Source organism: Nelumbo nucifera, chromosome 3, assembly GCF_055504915.1.
Source record: "Nelumbo nucifera cultivar China Antique chromosome 3, China Antique-T2T, whole genome shotgun sequence".
In the NCBI taxonomy this organism is placed as follows: domain Eukaryota; kingdom Viridiplantae; phylum Streptophyta; class Magnoliopsida; order Proteales; family Nelumbonaceae; genus Nelumbo; species Nelumbo nucifera.
In genome coordinates this window covers 25,318,443-25,343,393 of record NC_142651.1, presented here as the reverse complement: position 1 = coordinate 25,343,393, position 24,951 = coordinate 25,318,443, and the positions used below count along the sequence as shown (strand labels likewise).

The following is a 24,951-nucleotide window of genomic DNA, read 5'->3' as shown; positions in this document are numbered from 1 at the left end:
TATGATCTCGGTCAAAATAAACGAGTATTCGAATAAGCATGCATTCCTAAACTTCAACCATCACCGGCAGTTTTCGTACGGACAACCGTGACGACCAAGGAATGGTTTCGTGTGTCGAGCAAGAAAACGCTATGGACAGCAGACACTGTGGACGTAGACAGCCAAAATGTTCCTAGTCTCCGCCACAACCACCCTGAGGCTTTTTAATTTTTTTGAGGCACCCAGGCACCTATTTCTTCTTATTTTTTCTTAATTAATGATGACTTAATAAGTAAACAAAATAGATAATCAAAGCCTAAAGGTTTGCTTTCTTTATGACTATTTCTTGGGCACAGGGAGTCAATTATCCTTGGGGGATTTAATGCGCTCACAAGTCTTTTTAAGTCATAGCTTACTCTCTTTCTCCTAAAGGCGTAGTAAATAGCACCTCGGTCTTCGGCGATCGGCGGGGAGCGGGTGGGCGAGAGTATGGAGGAGGAAGGATTGTTGGTGAAGGAGAATAAAGAAAGGAGGGAGGAGGTGTTGAGATGGGATGATATTGTAGAGGAGGTGAAGCGCGTAGGCTACATGGCAGGGCTGATGATTGCAGTTACCGTGTCGCAGTACTTGCTTCAAGTAATCTCGGTGGTGATGGTCGGACACCTCGGTGAAATCTCTCTCTCTAGCGTTGCTATCGCCACCTCCCTCACCGGCGTCACCGGCTTCAGTCTTCTCGTAAGTCTTTTTACTACTTTATTAGCTTTCCACCGCCCAGGAGTGAGGAGCATCGCCTCAACACTTGCGCATCAACACTTCAAGGGTATGGTTACCTTTCCATGACTAATAATTAAGCATGTTCATATTAATTAATTAAAATTTCGATATATCATCATTAAGATATAAATTGAAAATTAACATTAATAATAATATAATTAAAAATAAATTTGAATGCTCATAATTATATTATTATTTTAAACTATAAAAATAATTATGTTATTATTATTAAATTTTATATTCCATTTCTGTCATAAATAAAAATAATTTTTATGTTAACAATTATTTTTATTTAATATATGATGAATATATAACATTAGAAATGTTCCCAAATGTTTATGACAAAATTCTGTATTTTTTTTTTCATTTTTTGTGTTATATCTTTTTTAAATAATTATTATTCAATTATGACATCGTGAGTTTCTTTGAAAAGTTGGATCATTGATCCACCATCTAGATAAGAAATAGCTTTTCTTTCAAATCAATTTTAAATTATATATTTCATCTATATTATATAAATATTTTTTATTTATCATACTTAATTTTTTATATAATTAATACATAATTTTTTATAAATTCTTTTAATTATTTATACTTTTTTATTTTTTAAAGATATATTATTTAACTATCATATCATTGATTAATCCATTTGACTCAAACCACAAACCCACCACCCAAAAAGAAAAATAGTTTGATTTCTAGATTGACATTAAATTTTGTATTACATTTCCATCATTGATAAAATTTTTTCTTATGTAGAATACTTATTTTTGTTCAATATAATGAATGTACAATATTAGAGATGTACCCGATATTTTATTTTTTTATAAATATATTACATTATATATGTGCCCAAGTTTTTTCTCTATTTTTTTTTCATTTTAGTGATTCTTTGTATTTTCTATTTTTTAAAACTTTATTATTTGATTATGACATCATTTTAATTTCTAGGTTGATTTTAAATTTGATATTCCATTTTCATCATTAATAAAAATACTTACATTTCATACTTATTTTTGTTTAGTATAATGAAAATACAATGTTAGAGATATACCCAATTCTTTTTTTTTGTATTATATATTATATTTATTTATTTAATATTTAATTATGACATTATTTATTAATCCGTTTGACCCTAAATGGTTGAATTTCTTAACCACCATCAGGAGGGAAGATAATTGTTTTGTTTTTAAATTACTTTTCAAAATATTTATTTTTGTATTGTTAAAATTAATATTATAGATTTAATAAGAGAATTTAATGATGATAAAAATAAATCTTAAATATAGGATTTAATTTGAGAATATACCTTAGATATTAGATTTAATGGGAAAGAATAGGAAAGTAATTTTATTTCCAATTGGTTTTAAATTTTACATTCCATTTACATCATTAATAAAAATGATGGTGCTCGATTTGCTTGGAGAGCTTCGAGTGAGAGAGCGGCCCGAACCCTATGAAAGAGATGGTGTCCGAGGGCCTGGGTTGTGAGCCCAGGCAAAGAGGCTTCGGCGTTCAAAATTCCAATTAGTGCTGAATTTGACGGAAAGAAGGATAATTCCGAGCAGAGAGAGCAAAGAGAGCTAGAATACCTTCTCAGAGAGCCTCCCTTGTGAAAGTGAAGGCACCCCCTTTTATAGAGTTGGGGGATGATCAAGGTGCTCCTGAGATTCTTGGAAGTCATGGATCTTGGTGTGTGGATTCTTAGGAGCTCATGGGAGCATTCTTTGGATGAGCTGCTTGCTGTTTTCGTCAGTTGCTCGACATGTTTCCGAGGATCTCGGAGGCGTTAATTGCTTGGAAGGTGTTTCCCATGTTGACATGGCAGGTCGGAGTCATTCTACCGAAATGTTAATTTGTGCCTAGGTCGCCTGATATCTCGAGGAGCCCGAGGTGGAATCGATGTCTTGGGCGGCTTTGATTGACCGTTGTGGATGATCTACTAAGGTCACTTGAGGATACACAGATCCCTCCCGATGGCAAATGCTTTCCGAGGTCACTCATGCAAGTCCCGAGATCTTTGAGGTGACGTGGCGCTAGGTGGCCAATGTGTCAATTTCACCCATCATCAAAAAACATTTCTTATTTATCATACTTATTATAATTTAATATGCCAAATATATGATGCTAAAAATGTTCCCAGTTTTTTTTCTTTTTTTAATTTCTATATTCTTTTGCATTTTATTATTTAATTTTGGCAACACTATTTTTTTCAAGTAGATTTTTTTTGGTAAATAATTTCCAAGTAGACTTTAAAAATACGTATTTTTATATTATTGGAATTATTAATTTATTATGTTCGGATTTAATTAATAGAATTTAAAGATGAAAAAAATGCTTTAAATATAAATATATGATTCAATGAAGGTGAATGCAAGTTAAATGCCTTAAATATTAGACATAATGAGAGGGAATTGAATGCACTAGATATCTTAAAATTACCCCATTTACCTTCATTTTTTATCAATAAATTTAAATATGAAAAAATAAATTTTTTCTTAAAAAAAATTCCAGAATAGATTTTCTTGTAGGATCAACAGTCACGTGAGTGTTGTGGCGATTGGCGGGAACACAACTGGCCATTGAATTTGGGTTTCGGTTGAAATAATCACAACCGTCCATCTAGTGTGTTCATGTACGATCCGCCGATCTCCCAATCCGAAGGCTGCTGTACAAAGGGTTCTTGATGGACGGTCACTTGGAATGTAAATCGATTGCAAACTATTAAGGTGTGTTTTAGTAAAACGCAAATCTAAAACTAAAACCTTCAAAAAAATAAAAAAATGCAAATCTCCCAAGCCTATCCCTTATTACAGGTGTTAATCCAAGAATGGGCCGGGCCCATGATTACCACCATTTGGCAGGTAGCAACTGGCAAGCCAAGGCTGGAGGTCCCACATGAGGGCCCTACTCTAGTCCCAGTTCAGTAAAACCCAGCCAACCCAACCTAAAACTTAGGTTGAACCAGCCTGCTATTTATTGGTCCAATTTGTACCCAGTAAATTTGGGCTTTTAATGGGTCGTGAAGATCCCAATAGGACTGATCCCAACTGACCCAATTACATAGGGTCTGGATCTTACGTGTATTTCTCAATTTAACAAATTCACAGGTTTACTGCTAAATTAAGAGGTTAAAAAATAGAGCTGTCTATTATAATTGGGTGACCCAATAATCCCGATCAATAATTGGGCTGTTTCTGAATCTATTGTCATAAAACCATCTGGTGTGGAACTGGTTTGGTAACAGGTCCATCCTGACCCGGGCCCAACCCGACCCGATCAAACAAGGTAACTAACAGATTATTCTGTTTGGGACAAGCAGCTTGGGCTGGCAAGTGCACTGGAGACTCTATGCGCGCAAGCATATGGTGCACAACAATATAGAAAGCTTGGAATCCATACTTATGGTGCCATTCTCTCTCTCAATTTGGTTTGTGTCCCTCTATCCCTCATATGTGCTTTAATGGCAAAACTTCTAAGACCCGATCTTTTTCACGGAGGACGACGCGTGCGGGGTCCACTACCCCACGATGATGCGCTCGTCGTGAAAATAAGGATCAACGACTTTGAAGTCAAGCGTGTCCTCGTAGATTCTGGCAGTTCAGCGGACATTCTCTTTAAGGCGGCGTTCGACAAGCTTCAACTCCAAGAAGGCGATCTCAAGCCCGCAAATACTCCCTTGGTGGGATTCAACGGAGAGGAAGTCAGGCCCCTGAGGAGAATCTCTATACCTGTGGAGGTCGGCACCTGGCCTAGCATAGTAAGGCTCAATCATGATTTCTTGGTGGTCGCGACTCCCTCCCCGTACAACGCCATATTAGGTCAGCCCATCACCCACGCCCTACGTGCGGTGGTCTCCACCTACTATCTGGCAATGAAGTTCCCTATGGACTTCGGAGTTGGGGTGGCGCGAGGCGATCAACTTGAGTCTCGTAAGTGCTACGTCGCCGCTCTCAAAGGAAAACCCAAGGTGGCAGACGACCTCGAGCTGGAGCGACCTGTGGAGCAGTGCGAGGAGCGAGCTGCACCCACAGAAGAGACCGTCTCCGTCCTGACTTCGACAGAGGACCTAGCTCGGACACTCCAGATCGACGCTTCGATCGAGAAGCCTCTGCGATCCCAACTCGTAAGTTTTTACTTGAAAATTTAGATGTTTTTGCATGGTCCGCGACAGAGATGCCCGACATAGACCCTAGCATCATCACTCACAAGCTGAATATTGATCCTGTAGTTAGGCCCGTTAGACAAAAGAAACGCAACTTAGCCCCAGAACGCTGGAGAGGAGTTGACGAGGAGATCGGGAAGCTCCTTGCAGCCGACTTTATCAGGGAAGTCCATTACCCGAGCTGGGTGGCCAATCCCGTTCTGGTAAAAAAGGCTAACTGTAAATGGCGCATGTGCGTCGATTATACCGACCTGAACTGAGCTTGCCCAAAGGACTGCTTCTCACTCCCCAGGATCGACCATCTGGTGGACGCGACCTCAGGGCATGAGTTGCTGAGTTTCTTAGATGCCTATTCGGGCTACAACCATATTAGGATGGACCTTGCTGACGAAGAAAAGACTGCCTTCATAACCGAGCTCGGCCTGTACTACTACAAGGTCATGCCCTTCGGACTGAAAAATGTCGGGGCAACATTCCAAAGACTTGTAAATAAATTGTTTGAGCTGTTGATTAGAAAGAAAATAGAATGCTATGTAGACGACATGGTCGTCAAAACTCAGTTTTCAAGTGATTTAATACAAGATTTGCATTTTGTTTTTGAGGTTTTGCGTAAATTTAATATGAAGTTAAACCCGAACAAGTGTGTTTTCTGTGTCACCTCGGGTAAATTCCTAGGGTACATCGTTAACCGGCGTGACATTGAGGTCAACCCGGATAAAATTAAGGCCATCCTAGATATGAGACCGCCTCGGAAATTGAAGGAGGTTCAGAGGCTGAATGGCCACATAGCCGCTCTGAGCCGCTTAATGTCCAAATCGGCAGATCGCTGCCTGCCTTTCTTTAAAGCAATTAAAAGTAAAGGCTTTGAATGGATCGAAGAATGCCAACTCGCATTCGACGAGTTCAAAAAGTACCTTGCCAGTATCCCGGTCTTAACCCGACCCGAGGAGGGTGATGTTTTGGAGCTGTACCTCTCTGCAAGTGACGAGGTGGTTAGCTCGGTACTAATAAGAGAAGTAGATAGAGTCCAACGACCTATCTACTACGCTAGCAAGGTGTTGTAGGGAGCAGAGACAAGATATCCAGAGATCGAAAAGTTGGCGTATGCTCTAGTTATTGAGGCAAGTCTTACTCAAGCCCGAGGTCTCTGGTAGGTTAACGAAGTGGGCCATCGAACTCAATGAGTACGACCTCCAGTACAAGCCGCGAACTACTATCAAGGCCCAAGCCTTAGCCGACTTTGTCGCGGAGTGCACTTTCAGCACCGAAGTCCCCAGGCCAATCGAGCCTGAGGTTCCCAGGCCGGTTGAGCTCGAGCATCGTGAAGTAGCAACCAGTGCGATTTCTCTCCAAGTTAGGTTGAACTCGAGCTGGGATGAGGAACCCTGGATCCTTCATGTAAATGGCTCGTCCAACCAATAGGGTAGCGGAGCTGGAATCGTTTTGTATGGGCCAAGCAAGGTGAAACTGGAGTATGCGTTGTGCTTTGAGTTTGTGGCGTCCAACAATGAAGCGGAATACGAGGCATTACTAGCCGGGCTGGCTCTAGCAAACGAAGTGAAAGCCAAACACATTGTCGTCTGTAGTGATTCCCAACTCGTTGTCAACCAAGTCACAGGTGAATACGAAGCCCGCGAGCCAACCATGATCGCCTACTTAGCCAAAGTAAGAGAGGCTCTGCTCAACTTCCAGTCACACTTCATCAAGCAAATCCCAAGATCAAAGAACGCTGAGGCCGACACCTTGTCCCGGTTAGCCAACACCAGTAATAATACCATGAGAACCGTGTACATAGAGAACTTGCCTTGGCCTAGCATTCTCGAGGGGGCAGAGGAGGTCGCTCCTGTCGTTCAAGCAGAGCCGAGCTGGATCAATCCGCTCACGAGCTTCTTGCTACACGGGACCCTCCCTGCAGAATGCAATGCCGCTAGAAGGGTAGAGCGTCAGGCGGCCAAATACGTCATAATAGATGGACGGCTGTACCGAAGATCTTACATGCTCCCCTATCTGCGCTGCTTGCGACCTTCCGAAGCTGAGCTCGTGCTGCGCGACACTCATGAGGGCTTGTGCGGTGGACACTTGGGGGGCAGGGCTCTCGCCCAGAAAGCGCTATGACAGGGATACTACGGGCCAACAATGAAGGCAGACGCGATCGAGCTCGTCAGAAGATGTGACAAGTGCTAGAAGCACCACAACATCCACCACCAGCTTGCCGCCGACCTGAAGTATCTCACCAGCCCGTGGCCTTTCGCACAGTGGGGGATCGATATACTAGGACCATTTCTGCCAGCGATAGGACAGAGGAGGTTCTTAGTGGTGGCAGTTGATTATTTCACCAAGTGGGTAGAAGCCGAACCTCTCACGACGATCACAGTGCGAAATGTGCAGAAATTCTTTTGGAAGAGTATAGTGTGTCATTTCGGACTACCCCGAGTACTAATCTCTGACAACGGTAAATAGTTCGAGGATATCAAATTCCAGAATTGGTGTAAAGATATGGGGATTCAACAAAATTTCACCTCGGTAGCACACCCTCAAGCAAATGGTCAGGCGGAGGTCACGAACAGAGCCATTCTCTATAGACTGAAGGCACGCCTCAACCGAGCTAAGGGACTCTGGGCAGACGAGCTACCCAGTGTACTTTGGGCTTATCGGACCACGGTAAAGACCGCAACAGGCGAGACTCCCTTCAACCTCACTTATGGCACAAAAGCAGTTATCCCAGCCGAGATCGAAGTTTCCACGCTACATCTAGAAGTGTATGATGACAAGGCAAATGAAGACGAGCTACGCACCAACCTCGACCTACTCGACGAAGTACGGGACCTCGCATACATTAGGATCGCGACCTACCAGCAGAGAGTAGCTCGGTACTATGATGCCAGGGTCAAGAAGTGGAACCTCCGCGTCGGTGACCTGGTCCTTCGTAAAGTTATGGTGCCAGAGCCCGGTGTTGGTAAGCTCGGGCCAAATTGGGAAGGACCCTACCGAGTAAAGCGGGTGCTCGGGGAAGGAACGTATGAGCTCGAAACCCTAGAAGGGAAACAAGTACCTTGGGCATGGAATATTGTCAACTTAAGGCAGTATTACCTGTAATCGCCGAGCTGAGTGGACTGTAGTCGCTCCCAAAGCCTAAGGGCCAAAACGCCGAGCTAACAAAGACCTCGGCACTATAAGACCCAGCCGCCTCTTCGGCATGGGTGAACTCCAAAAGAGGGGTGGACTGTAGTCGCTCCCAAAGCCTAAGGGCCAAAGCGTCGAGCTAACGAAGACCTCGACACTACAAGACCAGTCGCCTCTATGGCATGGGCGAACTCTAGGAGAGTGGACCATAAGTCACTCCCCCAGCCTAAGGGATAAAACACTGAGCTAATGAAGACATCGGCACCGTATAAGACCTAACCGCTTCACCGGCATAGGCTAAGTGTTAATACCAAAGGCGTAGGCAGCTCGGGTGTGGATCCTATGATGCATAGCCCGCCCCGATATACAAGTTGGACCCGCTAGGGACAACTGACTTCAACTTAAGTAACCCAGGTGCATACAGGTCGAGCATATGCTCACTAGGTTGATCACCTCGGTGTACATTATAAAATCATCCCTACTAAGTACGGGGAAATAGCTCGGTATGACGATAGTCGGGAAACCCCACTTTGGGCGCTTATCCCTAGCAATTCGGGTGAAATAGTCACTTCGACAAAAGTAAGAATCGCGCAAATACTTAGCAGGAAAAAGAAACATTTCATTACTAGTTTAGAAAAAAAAAAGAAACCGGGCCTAACAACCCGGGAGAGTACATTAGCAAAGCAGAAAGAAAAGAAAAAGAACCGGGCTCAGCCACCCGGGAGCAACCACTTCAAGAGAATCATTTTTCAGAAGAAGAGAAAAAGAGAGCAACCAGCCTCAAGGCCCCACCTCCTCTACCTCCTCGTCACTCTCCTCTAGGGAGTCGGGCTTCTCCTCCTCCGCCGCGTCCGCCGTCTCTGGGGCCAGGTCTCTCATTGTTACGCCCTCAAGGTTGAGGCCAGAGAAGTTCTTCCGGACCAGCCACTGGCAAAGCTTGAACCCCGAGCGGTAGGACTTAGAGCCATATTCGACCTGGAGGTCGTGGAACTGTTGGGACTTTTTGAAGTCCTCCACCGCCTTAGCACGCTCTGCCTCCACTGCGGCGTCGAAGTTGCAGGTCCTCTCATGGAGCGTGGACTCCAAGCTCTGGACCTGTTGGCGAAGAAGCTTCCTCTCCGCCGCCACCCTCGAAGACTCCTCCCTGTAACGGGCGCTCTCCTCAGACAGACGAGAGATCCGTGCTTCCTGGTCCCAAACGAGCAGCTCCTGGGCCTTGCTCCCCTTCTGAGCTTGGAGGAATTCCTCCCGGGCCCGGTCGAGCTCACGTTGGAGGCTCTGCACGTTCGACCTCTGATTGACGGCGTCCTGGGAGTGGATAGCAGTTTGACAGGCCATGGCGTGGATGGCGGAGTTCAACTGCCAATAGAAAGCCGAAGTAAGTAAGGGGGGAGAAAGAAAAGAGAAGGGAGGGAGAAAAAGGGAAGAAGCAGGCACTTACCACCATGTAGTGAGCCGAGGCCAGCTTGGCGAGCTCCCTATGGTGCATCCCGGCCCAGCTCGCGACCTCATCATGAGTGATTGCCCGTCGGCTCCTCCACGAGGCCACGAGGTAGTTGGTGACGCTTTCGTCCCTTCCCTCGGTAGGAAACCGTGGGAACACGGTGGGGCCGGACCGCGGCTGAAGGGTACTACTTCTGAGGTGGGACCTCTTCTTCTTCTTCTTCGCCGCCTCCCGCGGCTACTCCCTCAAAGGACACAGGCGGGACCTCCGGCGGCGGAACAAAAGCAGGGTCTACAGCCTCAAACTCGGCGGCCCCAGAAGTGGACGTCTGGTCAGGGCGCGACCTCTTCACCCTGCGCTTCTGGTTGCTCGACAAAAGGCGACGCGCATCCACACCAGACATGTCGGCTGCAAGAATCACAAGGCATTAGTCCAGCTAAAAAAAAAAACGACCTAAGGGTGACCTACCGGGGCTCAAGCTGGCCTACACGAGCTTGTCCTCAGCCAAGTAGTCCCAACAGAGAAAGCCTACCCCCGCCCAAGACTGCAAGTTTCCCGAACTTTTGGGTCCAGCTCAACGCCTGGATCCTGAATGGCGGCCCTCTAGTGGGTCGGAAAGGGCCACCCCTCGGGGTTGCGAACTACAAAATAACCCCGCTTCCAAGCTGGGATCCTGTTTGGCAAGTCATGGAGGAGCTTGAAGCCAGGACGGGGGGAAAAGTAATAAGAGCGCCTTTCTGGAGGGGCTCTTGGGGAGGCATTCTTAATGGACAAGATGGTGGCAAAGATGTCAAGAGAAAGAGGAAGACAATACTCGAAAAACAAAGAAATCGTCCCTACCACATTCCGGATTGAGTTCGGATGGAGTTGGTCTATGGTGACGTTGAAATGGGTAAGAACCTCCACTATCAGAGGATGTAGAGGGAGTCGGAGACCAGCCACGAGCTGCTCCTCAAAGACCACGATTTCGTCATGGCCGTGTTCCCAGGGATAGTTACTGGATGGGAGGCTGTAGATGAGATCCCTGGGGAGGTTGTAGTAAGAGACTAGGGCCCGAAGCCTCTCCATTGACATGGAGGAAAGGCCGAAACTATCAGGCTCCCGACCCTGGGAAGTGGAAGCTGCGTTACCGGAGGCCTCACAGACTTCCGGAGCCTGCCCTTCAGGGAACCCCCAAGCTCCCACCCGAGCTCGAGGGGACCTCACCCTGATTACTGTCTCGAGAAAAGCCACTATAGTACGGATATCCAGACATTGCTTGGACAGAATAGAGGACTCACCAGAAAAGTGGATTGAGAAAGCGACGAAAACAGGGAGAGCTCGAGCAAACAAGGTGAAGGCGCGACCTCAAAACAAAATGCGAGGCAAGTTGGCGTAAAGAAAATGAGGCCTGGGGCCCTCCTATTTATAGCCGTTGTGCCAGAAAAACCAACAGTCTCGATCAAAGCAGATCCGATGGCCTACAGTAACGCCGGCCGCACGTCCTCCGAAACTGAAGTAAAGACGGCTGCACGTCTTCCCAAATTGAATGCAGTTTGGCACGTTTTTTGGCGCCCAAAAAATCCAGAAATTGTTTGACACCCGTGCATATACATCATGCGAACAATCAACCTAGTTTAATTACGGGTTAAATCCACCCGTCACTTCATGAACTCCCCGCGCTAGGGTAAGACCCTTAGCCCGTGGAGTGGGGGGCAATTGATGGAGGGTGATTTGACCCGACCTCCTAACCAGGTGACACGTGGACATGACTCAGCGTAAGTGACAGCTCGGCATGACGGCTTGGCCACAACTCGGCGTAATGAACTCGCTGAAACCCCAGCAGAACAACTCGCTATAAGACAGCTCGCTACAGCCCGCTACAGCACAGCTTGCTGCAAGGCAGTTCGCTATTGGAGCTTGCTACGAAAGAGTTCTCTACAAGGGAGCTCGCTACAAAGGAGCTCGCTACTGAGTAACCCGGAGCCTTCGGGAAACTTCTTATTCGACAAGACCGTGCTTGTTAAATTGCTCCCACGTCTCTTGTCTGGCGGCGCAGCACCTGCCAGTCTAGAGGACTGCGCCCATTTCTCTCGTCAGGCGGCGTCGTGCACGACAGCTCTGCATAACGTCTCTCAAGTGACAGGACCGTACCCTGCGACGTATACCTGCGCCAATCAAATCAGCCTGACGAATAACGGCTGTAGCAGAGAATCATAGGCAGTTACACCCGATTTGGCAGCGCATTAATATATAAGGGCTCCGACCCCCAAGGAAAAAGGTAATTGAATTTTTGGTAATCGAGTAGTGTGCATCTCCACTGTTAGCTCGTCATTACTCTCTAAGCTTCTCTCTCGAAGTTCTATCTTAAGCATCAGAGTGTTTCCGCCGGGCAAGCTCATCGGGAATCCTTCATCTTCTCCTTCTCAGGTGTTGTCCGTTGCCAGATAGGAGCGAAGCCCCTGCCAGCTAGGAGTGACCAGATCGCGCTACATCAGATAGCCTGAGAAGGCTTAGAGATCCATTCTAGTTTAATTTGCATATCATTTTAGATCTTATCACATTTTCAGGTGTTGCTAGAGGATGTGGATGGCAGCACATTGGAGCCTATGTCAACCTTGGAGCTTTCTATCTTGTTGGGATTCCAATAGCCTCTGTATTGGGTTTCTGCACACATTTAAGAGGAAAGGGCCTCTGGATTGGAATAGTGACTGGGTCTACTTCACAATCAGTTCTTCTATCTCTCATTACTATTTTCACAAACTGGCAAAAGCAGGTCAGTAGTCCATCACTTGTAGCTTATTATGAGTTTCTTCATATTTTGTTCAAATTGTTGTATGTTTAATGGTTGGGTTGATCTGCATCAATATTGCAGACAGACAAGGCAAGAGGGAGGATCTTTGAGGAGGGATTACTGATAAACTAGTCTGCAACTTCTTGTCATTTTGGTTTCCAATTCAATTGTAAACTTATAGTACTACTTTTTAACCATAATCTTACTACATTGAGTTATGGTGATGATGTAAGGATGAGTTGAAATAAAATGTTCAGGCATTTCAGAGTTGATCTGTTTTGGTCAACCACATTGACTGGTTCAAACCATGGTTTTCCAACCACTGTTGATCTGGACGGTCAGACCGTTTGGCCTGGGAAACGTGCAGGCAACTGGTTCTATTTTACCTCAAACTTGGTCATTGGCCAAAAACCGTTGAATCGGTCAATAACCCTTTCACCCGTGTAGTCGAACCGTCAATCCATTCAACAGTTTTTAACTGTTTTTTTTTTATATATTTTTTATCAGAACAGATCATCCATTTGAACTAGATGATCAAACTGTCAACCCAAAAACAAGTGGTCAGAACGGTTCCGATTCTGGGCCATTTTTTAAAACAACTCAAGACTATTTTCTAAATTATCGTATATATTGTACTGAACTGGTCTGGGTACCATGAAATCAAAAAACAAACCCAACCCACAGAATGGCAGAATTGCTACTTTCCAGACGCAAGGGACAAATGAAAAAGAATATGCAGACGCCTAGTGACACTTTTCTTTATTTACTATACCCAAAACCTACAACTTGTTAGTGTAATTCAGTGGACACTCGGAGAAAGTTAAGAATTCCATGTTAGTGGTTTCCTTTTTCAAGCAATATATTTCAACTATGCTTTACCTAATCAAATGTCTGGGCCCATTCCATATGCGCTTTCCACTAAGGACGTATTCTCCATTGTTCCTATTGACAACTAATTTCCACAAAATGCAGATACTCATTTGCCATTATTGTCTTGATTTCAAACTTTGGAGATCGGTAGATAAATTTTGGGAAAGGAATTTTTCATACTTAAAGAAACAAATTACCATCTGATTTGATAAATTGGTGCTTTGGATTGATCCTTAAAAAAAAAAAAAGAAATAAATTACCATCTTAATTCTTAATATTCCACCCCCTTTTGAAGGGGTACACAACGGGTAACCCATCCCCCAACCCAGATGCAGGCGAGATTTGATCCCAAATCTTTTTATATTTTGCTTATAGATTGCTAAGTCATTTGAAAACGACTGAAGTGGCCGAACTGAAATGGTTATCGTTTTGTCTTTGAATAAATTAGTTTTTTAAGGCGTTGGGATCTGAATGTCGGAGTCTAAAGTTGGGTCGATTACCATATCTTTAAATATTTTATTATTAGTTTATTTATCCACTAAAAGACAAAAAAATAAGTCATTTAATTCAGCAATTTAAGTCGTTATCAAATGGCCCTAATGAAAATGGACAATAAAGAGGAAAGGATTTCCATTTTGTTTTCAGATTGTAAAAATGCATCCTGCTTTAAATAAAAAAATTAATACTTAAAAAATGACCATTTTGACAAATGCCACCCAAATTGCCTTGATCCAGTTTCCATTTTTATGTTTATGATTTGGTCACTGCTGAACTAGAACCAGCACAGCAAATAGATGGTGGAGATTGGTGCATGTGGAGACCTTTTAGCCCACCATTTGTAATGCCATGGTTGTATAAACTATTTTTTTCAGGTGACATCTGATACTCACCAGCATCTAAGGGTAAGCAAAAACACCAAAAAAGCAAACCGATCGAAATTAAATCGAAAATTCAGTTAATTAAACAGGTCAGTTCGGTTTCAGTTCAATATTTAAAAAAACTGAAGATACCGGTTTTGGTTAACTAAAATAGAAAACCGACGGTTAACTGAACCGACTGATATACATACATTTATATATATTTTATGTATATTTATATTTTTTATACATTATAAATTAATAAATATGCATTATATAAATATATATTTATAATATACAATATATTATTTATTATTTAAAATATAATATTATATATATTTATAGTATTTTATTATATATTTATATATTTTTCTATAATAAATATTGTAAATGATAAAAAACTGAAAAACCAACAAACCGAACTGATGATTAACGGAACCGATCGACTTTGGTTTGATTTTTCTAACCCCGATTCGGTTTCAAAAATTAGCCCACGGTTTCAAAAATTAACCGAACCGTGAGCATCACATCCTTTTTCTCGTCTAATTTCTTATTATCTTACTGTGGGCCTTAGAGGTTTAAAACTGCTTCCTATATTGTCGTATTCACTATAAAGTAGCCCATCATATGATGTTAGTGCCCAGTGGCATTGCAGAGGGCCTCCTCTAACACCCCATCTCATCAGCTTTCCGTCGTGGGTTGTTAAGCCGGCCCAAATAGAAAAGTACAAAATCCACGGGGGATAACGTGACAAGTCCATGGACCAGGCCCACCGCGTAGTTATCACAACGGGCATTTCCCGCCAGCCACAGTATATTCCTTATAAGAACAGGACTCCATTGTTAGATAGATTATTAGCAAACCAAAGTATACCAGGATTTGACACTGAGTGTGTGTGAGAGAGAGAAATATGGAAGAAGGTCTGTTGTTGAAGAACAGAGGAGACGAAAAGGAGGCACTGAGATGGGGTGTTTTTGCAGAGGAAGTAAAGAATGTTGGTTACATAGCTGGGCCTATGGTGGTAGTGACCATTTCAGAATACCTGCAACAAGTCATCTCTGTAATGATGGTTGGACACCTCGGCGAACTCTCTTTGTCTAGTACCGCCATCGCCACTTCCCTTGCCGGTGTTACTGGATTTAGTCTGATTGTGAGTGAGTTTTCTTATATAAATCAGAACCCATTTATCAGAAGATCAATTTCAAGATATTCCTTAGAAAATTTATTAATAGGTGTTCTAATGGACTTCTAATTATGAATATTAATGGGAAGACGACATTTATTTTTTGTTAAAACTCTACTCCAAAGAATCACTATTTGAAGAATGAGTTTTGAGCCCAAAAGAATAATTATTTCCAGAAATTCTCATATATCCAAACTTAAAAAGGATTCTTAGAACCACTTTATTCATCATAATTAATTCCCTGAAAGCATGCCAAACACAAACTAAGTTCACTCAGAACTCATCCTAGGTGACCCAAATGCAAGCATTGAAAGATCCTTAATCCATGCACCAACAATAATATAAGCCTGTTCTGGTTAATCCTCACAAGGGTCAGTGGTCTGTTGTCATTTTATGATGCAGATTCAGTTTGACTTCGATGTTGACAAAATGAATTGCCTTCTCAATAGGATAAGAGTACAAGACCTACTATTGATCAAATCAATTGACTCATTAAGTTGCAGAGTATACTTGGAACTTTGGTGAGTCAAGGCCCAGTTGTTTGAGTGATTAACGGTTTGACAGTTTTCCACTTGACGAGCAGCTAGGAATGGCAAGTGCACTAGAAACTCTATGTGGGCAAGCCTATGGAGCACAACAATATCGACAGCTTGGAGTTCAAACTTATGGAGCCATAATTTCCCTCAACTTGGTCTGTTTCCCCATTGCTCTTGTATGGATTTCAATGGGAAAACTACTGCCTTTGATAGGCCAAGACCCTTCAATATCAATTGAAGCTGGGAAATTTGCTATCTGGCTCATACCTGCATTGTTTGCTTATGCAACCCTTCAACCATTGATTAGATACTTTCAGTCTCAGAGTTTGATATTTCCCCTGCTCCTGAGTTCCTGTACAAGCCTACTTCTTCATATTCCCCTTTGTTGGGTGTTGGTACTAAAGTCAGGATTAGGAAACTGCGGAGCTGCATTAGCAATCAGTCTATCATATTGGTTTAATGTCATCTTCCTTGGGTTGTACATGAAGTACTCCTCATCTTGTGATAAAACTAGAGTACCACTGTCAATGGAGGCGCTTCAAGGTGTCAGCCAGTTCTTCCGATTGGCAATCTCTTCAGCTGTAATGATCTGGTACTTCTCTTCACAATTTTCTTCAAAAAAAGGGGAAAGGACTGTCTGTTCTTGTACTTTCCTCCTCTCTTATAGTTTCTTCTTCTGATTTCTTTATTTTCCTTTCATTGATTCTAGTCTTGATTGGTGGTCATTTGAGGTGCTTATCTTGTTGTCTGGGCTCTTATCAAATCCAGAACTTGAAACTTCAGTCCTTTCTATATGGTATGTTTTTTTATCAGCTTCCATATGGCATGGTTATTTTCAGTACTTCATTTTCATAACCTTGAAGCCTTCTGGATGTGAAATAAGAATGGGACTTCAATCTTAAAACTTTAATTTTTTTTTTTTGTTTTTTATGGAGCAGTGGATTTTCCTTTTTTCTTTTTGGTACTTTTTATAGATGGAAGTGACCTAACATACTTTTAATTTTTGTGAACAGCCTCACTACCACCTCATTGCTCTATACCATACCATATGGCATAGGTGCTGCTGCAAGGTTTGACCCAAATCTGCCTTCTCATGCATGAAATTATGTATGTGAATAGATGCAGAATTTTTTTTGATAGGTTAGATGCAGAAGTTGATGAATATGCATATAATGATTTTGTATATACTATAATATAAAGATTGTATCGTGCATGTGATGGATGTAATAATGATGTGCATATATGATGGAACTGCTGATTGCGTATGTGTGCACGCCATGTGAATATGTATGACATTCATATATGACAGAGATGCATACTTATTGATGAAAGAAAATATCATTGAATCTGTAGCACTCGAGTTTCAAATGAACTGGGAGCTGGAAACCCACAGGCAGCCCAAGTTGCTGTCTATGTTGTGATGCTTCTTTCAGTGACAGAGGCGGTTATAGTAAGCACAGCCCTCTTTGCAGGCCGATATATTTTGGGTTATGCCTACAGCAATGAGAAGGAAGTAGTGAATTATGTCACAAAAATGGCACCTCTGTTTTGCCTCACAGTTATCATGGACAGCCTACAAGGAGTTCTCTCAGGTTGACTCCTATCTTTCTATATCCTTTTTGTTTTGCTTATGATATTAACAGTTCCTTCTTAAAATTTGTAGGTGTGGCTAGAGGATGTGGGTGGCAACACATAGGGGCCATCATAAACTTGGGGGCTTTCTACCTTGTTGGAATTCCAGTAGCAGCTCTATTAGGTTTCTACATACATTTAAGAGGAGAAGGCCTCTGGATTGGAATACTGACTGGGTCTACTTTGCAATCAGCCCTTCTTGCTCTCATAACAAGCTGTACAAACTGGAAAAAGCAGGTTGTTAATCCACCCTTGTAGTTTTATGATCATATAGGTTAACCTATAGCTATCTATGTAATTTTGAATTGTTTTGTATTGATTCTGCAGGCACTCAAGGCCAGGGATAGGCTATTTGAGAATCAACAAAGATTGTATTGATGCAAATAAGAAGTTTTGATGATACCCAACTGTTGTCACTTAAGCATATGAGACAGTTGGCCTTTCTCCATAAATAATTACTGTAATTTGTTTAACTACCATTTATGAGCCAAATATATTGGTAAATGGCATGTGAACTTCTGATCTTTTAGTGTTATGCCTTGAGATCAGGCTACTGGGATTAGTTTAGTATCTACATTTGCACCTAAAATTATATTGGTAATGTTGTTTCAATGCCTTTTGCAGGTAGTTGGTGGCAATTCTTGACCATATCCACCAATCGCCAAAAGAATCAATTTGGATCAGATAGAGCACATATGCTGATGGGGTTTTTGGTTGGGAAAAAGTTCCTACTCTAAGTTGTCTGATATTTTCTGGTTCACAGTAGGCCTGTTTTCTAGGAAGTTCAGATTGTTGTGTATTTCCAACCTGACATCACCCATTGCCACAAACCTACTCCTAGATGATAGGAGTTTAGCTATTCCATATAGCCGTATCATCCAATTGATGGTTTGTGGTGTACAAAATCTTTGGGATACTCAACTGAACTAAACTCGGCCTTAACCCCAACTGTTTGCGGTCAGCTACATGAATACTGCCTGCCATTGTGCATTATCAAGAGCCAATTTTTACTGTATAATGTTAGAAATCTTGGACATAGAGGTTATAAATTGAATTCTTCAGATTTGTAAAATTCACAGGTTTTACATTATTGACTGAAGCTTCTGTTTGTAGCCAGGATCTGTAGGTTCAAATATTCTGAATGGTGAAGCTTAGATGATTGATCCAAAACCTATCCAAAATCTGTTTAATTAGGTCTAAATATTCTTCCTTTTCTTTTTTCTTTTCTTTTTCCCCCTCAGCAAACAAAAGGAAACTTTGTTGATGATGGAATCTGAGATGAACCCAGGCTATTGATATTGAATTTGAAATAAAAAAAGATTAGTCCCAGGAAGCTTTTCTTGAAGGCTGTATCATAGGCTTTACAGTGTTCAGGGTGCCTTCAACCACAACAATCTTCATCCATCAAAAAAATAAACCATAACAATCTTCTGATATCTAAGTTCCTAATAGAGAACCAAAGATTCTTGGATAACAAGCCTCCACCGCCTTAACAGATTTGGAACTGGGGTGATTATGCATCAAAGCATACACTGCCAGCTCCCACCTTTTAATATGGTTTCAAAATTCAATGCGCCATGGATCCACATATAATACAATAGTAAGCATTATATTCTAAATAGGTAATTTGATCACAGCAGATCAGAAACTGTCCCATTAACAACCCTAACTGAAAGGGTTGTAACTTGAAAAGGTATTAAGAGATAGGTGGCTAAGTGAAGGATGATGAGATCTGGAGGGTTTAGAACTTAACTTTGATGTTAAATCCATGTCAACTATGGTTGCAAAAAATATGTGGCTTTCTCCAGTGTTGATATTTAGATCTCTTTCGCGCAAGTAGAATAGGATATTACTATATTGTGGTTGGGTACAGAACATCAAAGAGTTGACTCATGAGCATGGTCACAAGAATGCTAAAGCTTACTGCCTACCAAAAAACTGCAGCAAGAGCTACACAGCCTACACCATCCATCCTCTTTGAGAGAAAATTAAAAGGAAAAGAAAGGAAAAAATACCAGACTTATAGTAACCAATTAAATATAAAAGAATATTACAGCCAAGGAGTCCATGTCCAATCAACACTTGCATCTATCTACAGAGGCATCAAGGGATAACAGCCCAAAGAACAACGTAAAAGGTAAATTGATTATGATAATGAGATAGTGATGGAACAAACAACACCAAATGGAAATTTTAGGGTTATGACAGTTTAACTTGAGTGAATTTCATAAAATGGAAAAAGCATGTCAGCAACTCAACAAAATCATCCAAAACGATAAAATACTGTGATTATGGCAGTATAACTTGAGTGAATTTCAGGAAAATAAATACTTGGCCTTTCCTCAAGAGCTGAACCAACACCACCCAACTGCATCGTCTGCTACTTCTCCTTCACAAACCCAGCTCTTCCCTTGTTGATTTGCAGAGAACTACATCTTTTCCATCTCGAATTCAGACGGCTAAAGCAGCAGTTATTGAGGCGCAGATGGCAGATGAGATATTATAGTCGGCGTCGGCGTGCTTGATGCTTCCCATATCAAATGAGATATCAACCGTCGAAATGGCATGTAGAGACACGGACAGGGAGAGAATGCTATCGAGAGACTATCTTGCCACGTGGCTAAAATAGTATAATCTTCCGACTGGGGAGTACCGTAAGAGAACACGTGTACAAATTATTTAGTCCATTTCCCGCTCATTATAGGGTTGTTCTGTTGGCTTGGTACGTTCTGAAACACAAAGAAAGAACTATGATTTTGCGTTCGGGAATGTGTGTTTATGGTTCTGGAACCACACCATTGTTTCAGACTTTGGACTTCACAAAACCCTTGAGACAAGTCCTGTCTTCTTTATTGTCGAGCCGCCTCAGAACTCAGAAGCTCTTGCGCTGTCTTGCAACGACCACTTGCCCCTTAATCCGACCGCCGGAACCACAAGACTCATAGCAGAAACTTTGATTTCTCCTCCTCCTCTCGAAGTACGTATTAATCACTCTTGTTGGATGTAATGTAATAGCTATTTTTTTGGTATAATGAGTGGATGACTGTTTTGTCTATATTGATCAGTCTTCTTGGTTTTGGATGCTTTACAGCACTAATCGCATACCGGTGGACTTTGTTTCCTTCCCTTTTGCATTCTTCATTGTTCTGTAACAATCAACTCTTGCGTTGTCTCACAATTTTTTTCCTATGTTCTTCATTGTTCTGTTTGCGTTACCTTTCATGCAGGCTTCAAATATTTTCTTTCATTCGATTACCTGCTAGGTAATGTGCACCAACCGTTTGCCCGATGCAACTGTGGGTGTTGAAGCCATTTCTGTTCTAATTATTGATATTTAAATTGTGAAGGATAAAGCCTTGACATCCCTTTTTTTGTGTATATGCACTTATGTATAGGCATCTACTCAACTCAACTCAACAAATATATGACCCAACTGCGTGGGGTGGGCTTTTATGTATAAACGTCACCACTTGAAATGTAATTTATAAGTTCTTTAAGCAAAGAGAAGTGAGAATAATGAAATTCAATTTGAATTGGAAATTTCTAAATTGTAAGAGCTATGAGAAGCCGCAAATACAGTTCAACTTAACAAAGCATTATTTCCAACTCATCTTCTTAAGGGTTTTGGCAAATATTTTTATAGAAGCATTCAGCCTTTATCCTTTCTTGGAATAGACTGTGCAAGGCAAGCTCAACAATTGGGGTGTTCAGTTGTTACTCGACTTTTAGAATTGATATTGTCAAGTATCTGTTTGCCCTTGTCATGTTAGCAGGTCTAATCCAGCACTCCTTGGCCTAAGATTATGAACAAGCTAAAAACTGGAGGCTATTCTGCACTTATATTTTACAAGTTCCATGAGTCATGGTCTGTTAGATTAGACCTGAAATTGGTAATATTTTTGTTTGGATCCAACTAATCATGAATCATTCTTGTGGAACCTCCATACAATCCTACCAGGAATCTGAGGTTGACTTGTCAGTCCCATTATAAGATCATAGTTATTTAATCTCATGATGGATGAAGTTTCATATGACAGCCTAGATGTATTAGGAAACCATGTTTTGAACTAGTTCTATTTTCATGTGACTATTGAGTATTGAGATAATGATATTTTGCATCTTATATATTATAGAAACATTATGTTTCTTATGTTTATTATCACATCATTGGACAGCAGGGTATTTTGGTCATTGCATCTTATTTCATCAGTATAAATACCAAAGAAGGAGGCAGTTGCAACACTTTTGGCCTTTCTCTACATTCTTTTCCCTCCTCTCTTCTCTTCTGTTTTTCTACTGTTGTAACCAAGTACAGATCTTTTCTTTTGTTTTTATTCAGCTAATTGGTATTAGAGCAAGTTTTCTAACCTTTATCATTAGACTCATGCAGACCTAGACCAGCCAGCTGCATGAGATAAGTAGAGGGTGGGTTTGATTTTTTGTTCGGCCTGGTTTTTAAAGCTTTTGGAGTTTTGATTGCTTTCTAAGGAGTAGTCTTGGAGTTCTGCCCAAAGGTGGAAACATGAGAGAAAGAAGCAAGTCAGTTTTTTTCTTAAAGGTGTTTTTCACATATTGTGTGTGGTGCAACGCCTAGGGTTTTCACATTTGTTACAACCTATTTTGGAGATTGACTATTGTTGTTGTGAGGTGTAGTTCAGAACACAAGAGGCACAAGCCTCCAAAGCACAAGGAGGCATAAGCTTTCTCAAGAGGAAGGAGGAGGAGGAGGAGTCATATTGTTTTTCTTGTATGAGGTATTTGCTTCTTGTAGAAGGCATGTGAGGCATATGCCTCATGCACCTGAGGCATACACCTCAGAGGCATCAATGCCCCAACATGTGCCTCGGGGCATTTTGATGGTGCCTTGCATATGCCTCCCACATCTTTTAAAACATTGAGAGAGATTGACCTGGTGTTCTCTCTTTTTTCCTAGGCTGGAAGGAGGTTTAGTTGGGGTTTTGCTATTTATGGCTAGCTTGGATTGGTCAAGTGCCTTTTGGTTGATTACTTCTTATCTCTTGTTGAGATCAATCACTAGTAGGTGGGTTATATTTGACTTTGGAGAGATCGATTGGGTGTTCACCCTCTTCTCCAAGGCTATTTTTACCCTGTAGGAGGCTTTAGGATAAGATGTAGAGAATGGATTTGCTTTGTTTGCATTTAGTGACTATTGTTTTTGGGTATTTTACTTGTGAAATTTTTTTTTGTGAATTGTGGAGTCATATGGAGATGATTACAAGAAAGGGTCTTGGAGGTATGGGAGAAGCTAACAGCAATCAAATCACTACCGTAAGGCTTGATGGAATAAATTACTTGGAATGGGCTCAATTTGCTTGCTAGAATGGCTATTGGAGGAAGAGGAAAACTTGGGCATCTAACAGGTGAAACAAAGAAACCAGCCTCTACATACCCTACTTATAGCCATTGAGTGCACTAGCCATACAAAACTACAGGGGAGTTTCAGATCCTTGTTATGCGACCACAGTCTTCATCCTATGACAAGCTACTCCTTTTTGAAGATATAACTGACCAACTGATCAACACCCATTGTCTCAGTTTGTATCCATTGAAGCAGAAACTACCCTAGCAGGAACCATGTAAAAGAAACAAAAATGAAACCACGATCGCAGTCCTCTTTTCAAGCCAATTCGTCCTTCCAATTCTCAAAGACGGGCAGAATAGAGCTTCTGAAAAGAGAAATGCATTCATAAATTTCCCTAGCCAACAATGGTGGTCTAAAGATGGGAGAACAGCTACTGGTTCTAGCACAGACATCATAGACTGCATGGATTCTAAATTTTATTTTTTTAAGAGCATGGTAAAGTGCAGTGGATATCAGTTTTAGTTTGGTTAGGGTCCTAGTTTTGTTTATGTGAATATGTACTTCCTAGGTTTGGTGTCATGATGTTCAGATAAAAAGCTTAATTTTCAAGTTTTTTATAACATTGCTATTTACTTAAACTCCTCTGGCATAATATTGAATTGTGCTGGATGTGATATGCATGGTGGATCATATTATTGAATTGTGCATTCTTGTTTACTATTTCTTTTTATTACTTGGATGAAGCCATTTTTTCAGTGGTTGGGCAGTAGGGCCAGATGGTGTGGCAGTTATGGACTAGATTATTGGAATGTCAACAATTGTTATTTGCTCTTTTTGTTTTTTGGTTAGATTTGTTCCATCTCTCAGAATATGTTTTATTTGTGTGGTTGTCAAGTAGCTGGGCTAGTGGTCTTGAGGGCCATGAGGTTTATGATCTTAAGGTTCATGTCCAAAAATATCATACATGAAGCTGTCTCCCATATACAGGATGGAATCCCAACCTATACAAGTTAATGATGACAGTAGGCAAAATGAGATCACCACATGGACGGATGCTGAGGAGAAGTGTTTTATTGATTTGATGGTCCAACAAGTAAAGGCAAATAACAGGCCCACTTCTTCCTTTGACACTAACGGATGGAATTTTATCATGGAGAACTTTAACAAAATCAACAAAAAAGCCTACAACAAAGAGCAGTTCGAAAATAAGTATCATCAGTTAAAAAAGATGCACAACAACTACTACTCCCTTACTAATCATACAGGAGTCACAGTAGATCCTCAAACAAAGAGGATAACAGCAAATGAGTGTGTCTGGGATCACCTCTATTTGGTAAGTTTTCTAAAATATTTTTAGATGCATTGCGCTTCATTTTACATCAATTGAAATGCTATTTCTCAAATGCAGAAGTACAGTTGGGTCGAACAAATGAGGAAAAAGGGATGCCCACATTTAGAGGAGTTAGATTTTATTTTCTCAGAGACAAGTGCAGCTGGAGAGATGGCATTTGGGAACAAGGAGCTGGAACATGTTTCAGAGGCACAAGATCTATGGGATAGTTGGACACCAGATGACACACAAAGTGAATCAACTGCCCAGTCAAACCATGATACTCCACTATCCAGTGATTGTCAAATCATAAAGAAAACTGAGCACTCTTCCAATATAATATTTTATGCCTTGCAAACATGGACAGAGTTGAACAAGAGCAAGTTAAAGTTGTATAATCTGAAAATTGAAGAAATAATGGAGGCTAGGCAACAAATGCAATCTAAGAAGAGGGATACTTCTGTTACTAGGTGCATGGAAGTTGTTAATGAGATTTACGTGCGTAATGGGATTGGGATAGAACAGGTGATGGCAACGTTCAAACCATTCAGAGATGAGTATTTGAGGGAGATATTCCTAGCCATGTCTCCTGATTTGCAAGTGGACTGGCTAAAACATCTTTAGGAAAAGGTAAATAGAAGATGAAAGATGGAAGACACGGCTAGAGTAGATGCATTGTTTCTTATTTTATATTTTATTTTTTCTAATTCAAGTTACTGGACTTGTATATGAAGTTGATGCTGTCTTTGCAGATTACACTGCGTTACTATTGTTTCATGAAATATTGTGTTGGGATACATTAGTCAATTCTTAGTTTCAAGTAATTAATGGATTACCCATGTTGTGTTTAATATGAATATTAAGGCTGCATTTGGCATTCCTTATTTTAAGGACTTATCTCCTTTTCCAGTCGCAGTTAAAACTTAAAGTGTTCCTATGAACACTGAATTTTTAACTTCCAA

General features: G+C 41.4%; 4 protein-coding genes across 11 annotated transcripts; 3 read left to right on the top strand and 1 right to left on the bottom strand.

Moving 5' to 3' along the window:
- The first annotated feature begins 326 nt into the window (after positions 1–326).
- On the top strand, positions 327–14,313 carry LOC104593497 (uncharacterized). The gene is made up of 3 exons (XM_010253408.3): positions 327–799; positions 12,035–12,240; positions 12,340–14,313. Exons 1-3 carry the CDS (start codon positions 469–471, stop codon positions 12,388–12,390), a joined length of 588 nt encoding a protein of 195 aa, XP_010251710.1. The 5' UTR covers positions 327–468; the 3' UTR covers positions 12,391–14,313.
- Positions 793–12,176, bottom strand: LOC148801049 (uncharacterized). The gene is made up of 2 exons (XM_088901642.1): positions 9,483–12,176; positions 793–9,400 (listed from the first exon to the last, which is right to left on the bottom strand). The coding sequence occupies exons 1-2, from the start codon at positions 9,528–9,530 to the stop codon at positions 8,822–8,824; spliced, it is 627 nt and encodes a 208-aa protein (XP_088757768.1). The 5' UTR covers positions 9,531–12,176; the 3' UTR covers positions 793–8,821.
- Positions 14,314–14,761: 448 nt separating the features above from the next.
- LOC104593183 (protein DETOXIFICATION 10-like) lies at positions 14,762–24,796 on the top strand. Of its 8 annotated transcripts, none has more exons than XM_088901639.1 (10): positions 14,762–15,135; positions 15,752–16,296; positions 16,414–16,500; positions 16,718–16,774; positions 17,058–17,296; positions 17,368–17,573; positions 17,664–17,796; positions 17,961–20,313; positions 23,647–23,992; positions 24,068–24,796. In XM_088901639.1, the coding sequence occupies exons 1-7, from the start codon at positions 14,896–14,898 to the stop codon at positions 17,712–17,714; spliced, it is 1,425 nt and encodes a 474-aa protein (XP_088757765.1). In that variant the 5' UTR covers positions 14,762–14,895; the 3' UTR covers positions 17,715–17,796; positions 17,961–20,313; positions 23,647–23,992; positions 24,068–24,796. The 8 variants fall into 8 exon arrangements, with proteins under 8 accessions (XP_088757765.1, XP_088757764.1, XP_088757762.1 ...); XM_088901638.1 differs by having other exon boundaries at positions 17,664–17,835; XM_088901636.1 differs by having other exon boundaries at positions 17,664–20,313; positions 23,558–23,992.
- Positions 23,624–24,613, top strand: LOC104593328 (L10-interacting MYB domain-containing protein-like). The gene is made up of 2 exons (XM_088900309.1): positions 23,624–23,992; positions 24,068–24,613. The coding sequence occupies exons 1-2, from the start codon at positions 23,624–23,626 to the stop codon at positions 24,611–24,613; spliced, it is 915 nt and encodes a 304-aa protein (XP_088756435.1).
- Positions 24,797–24,951: the final 155 nt, after the last annotated feature.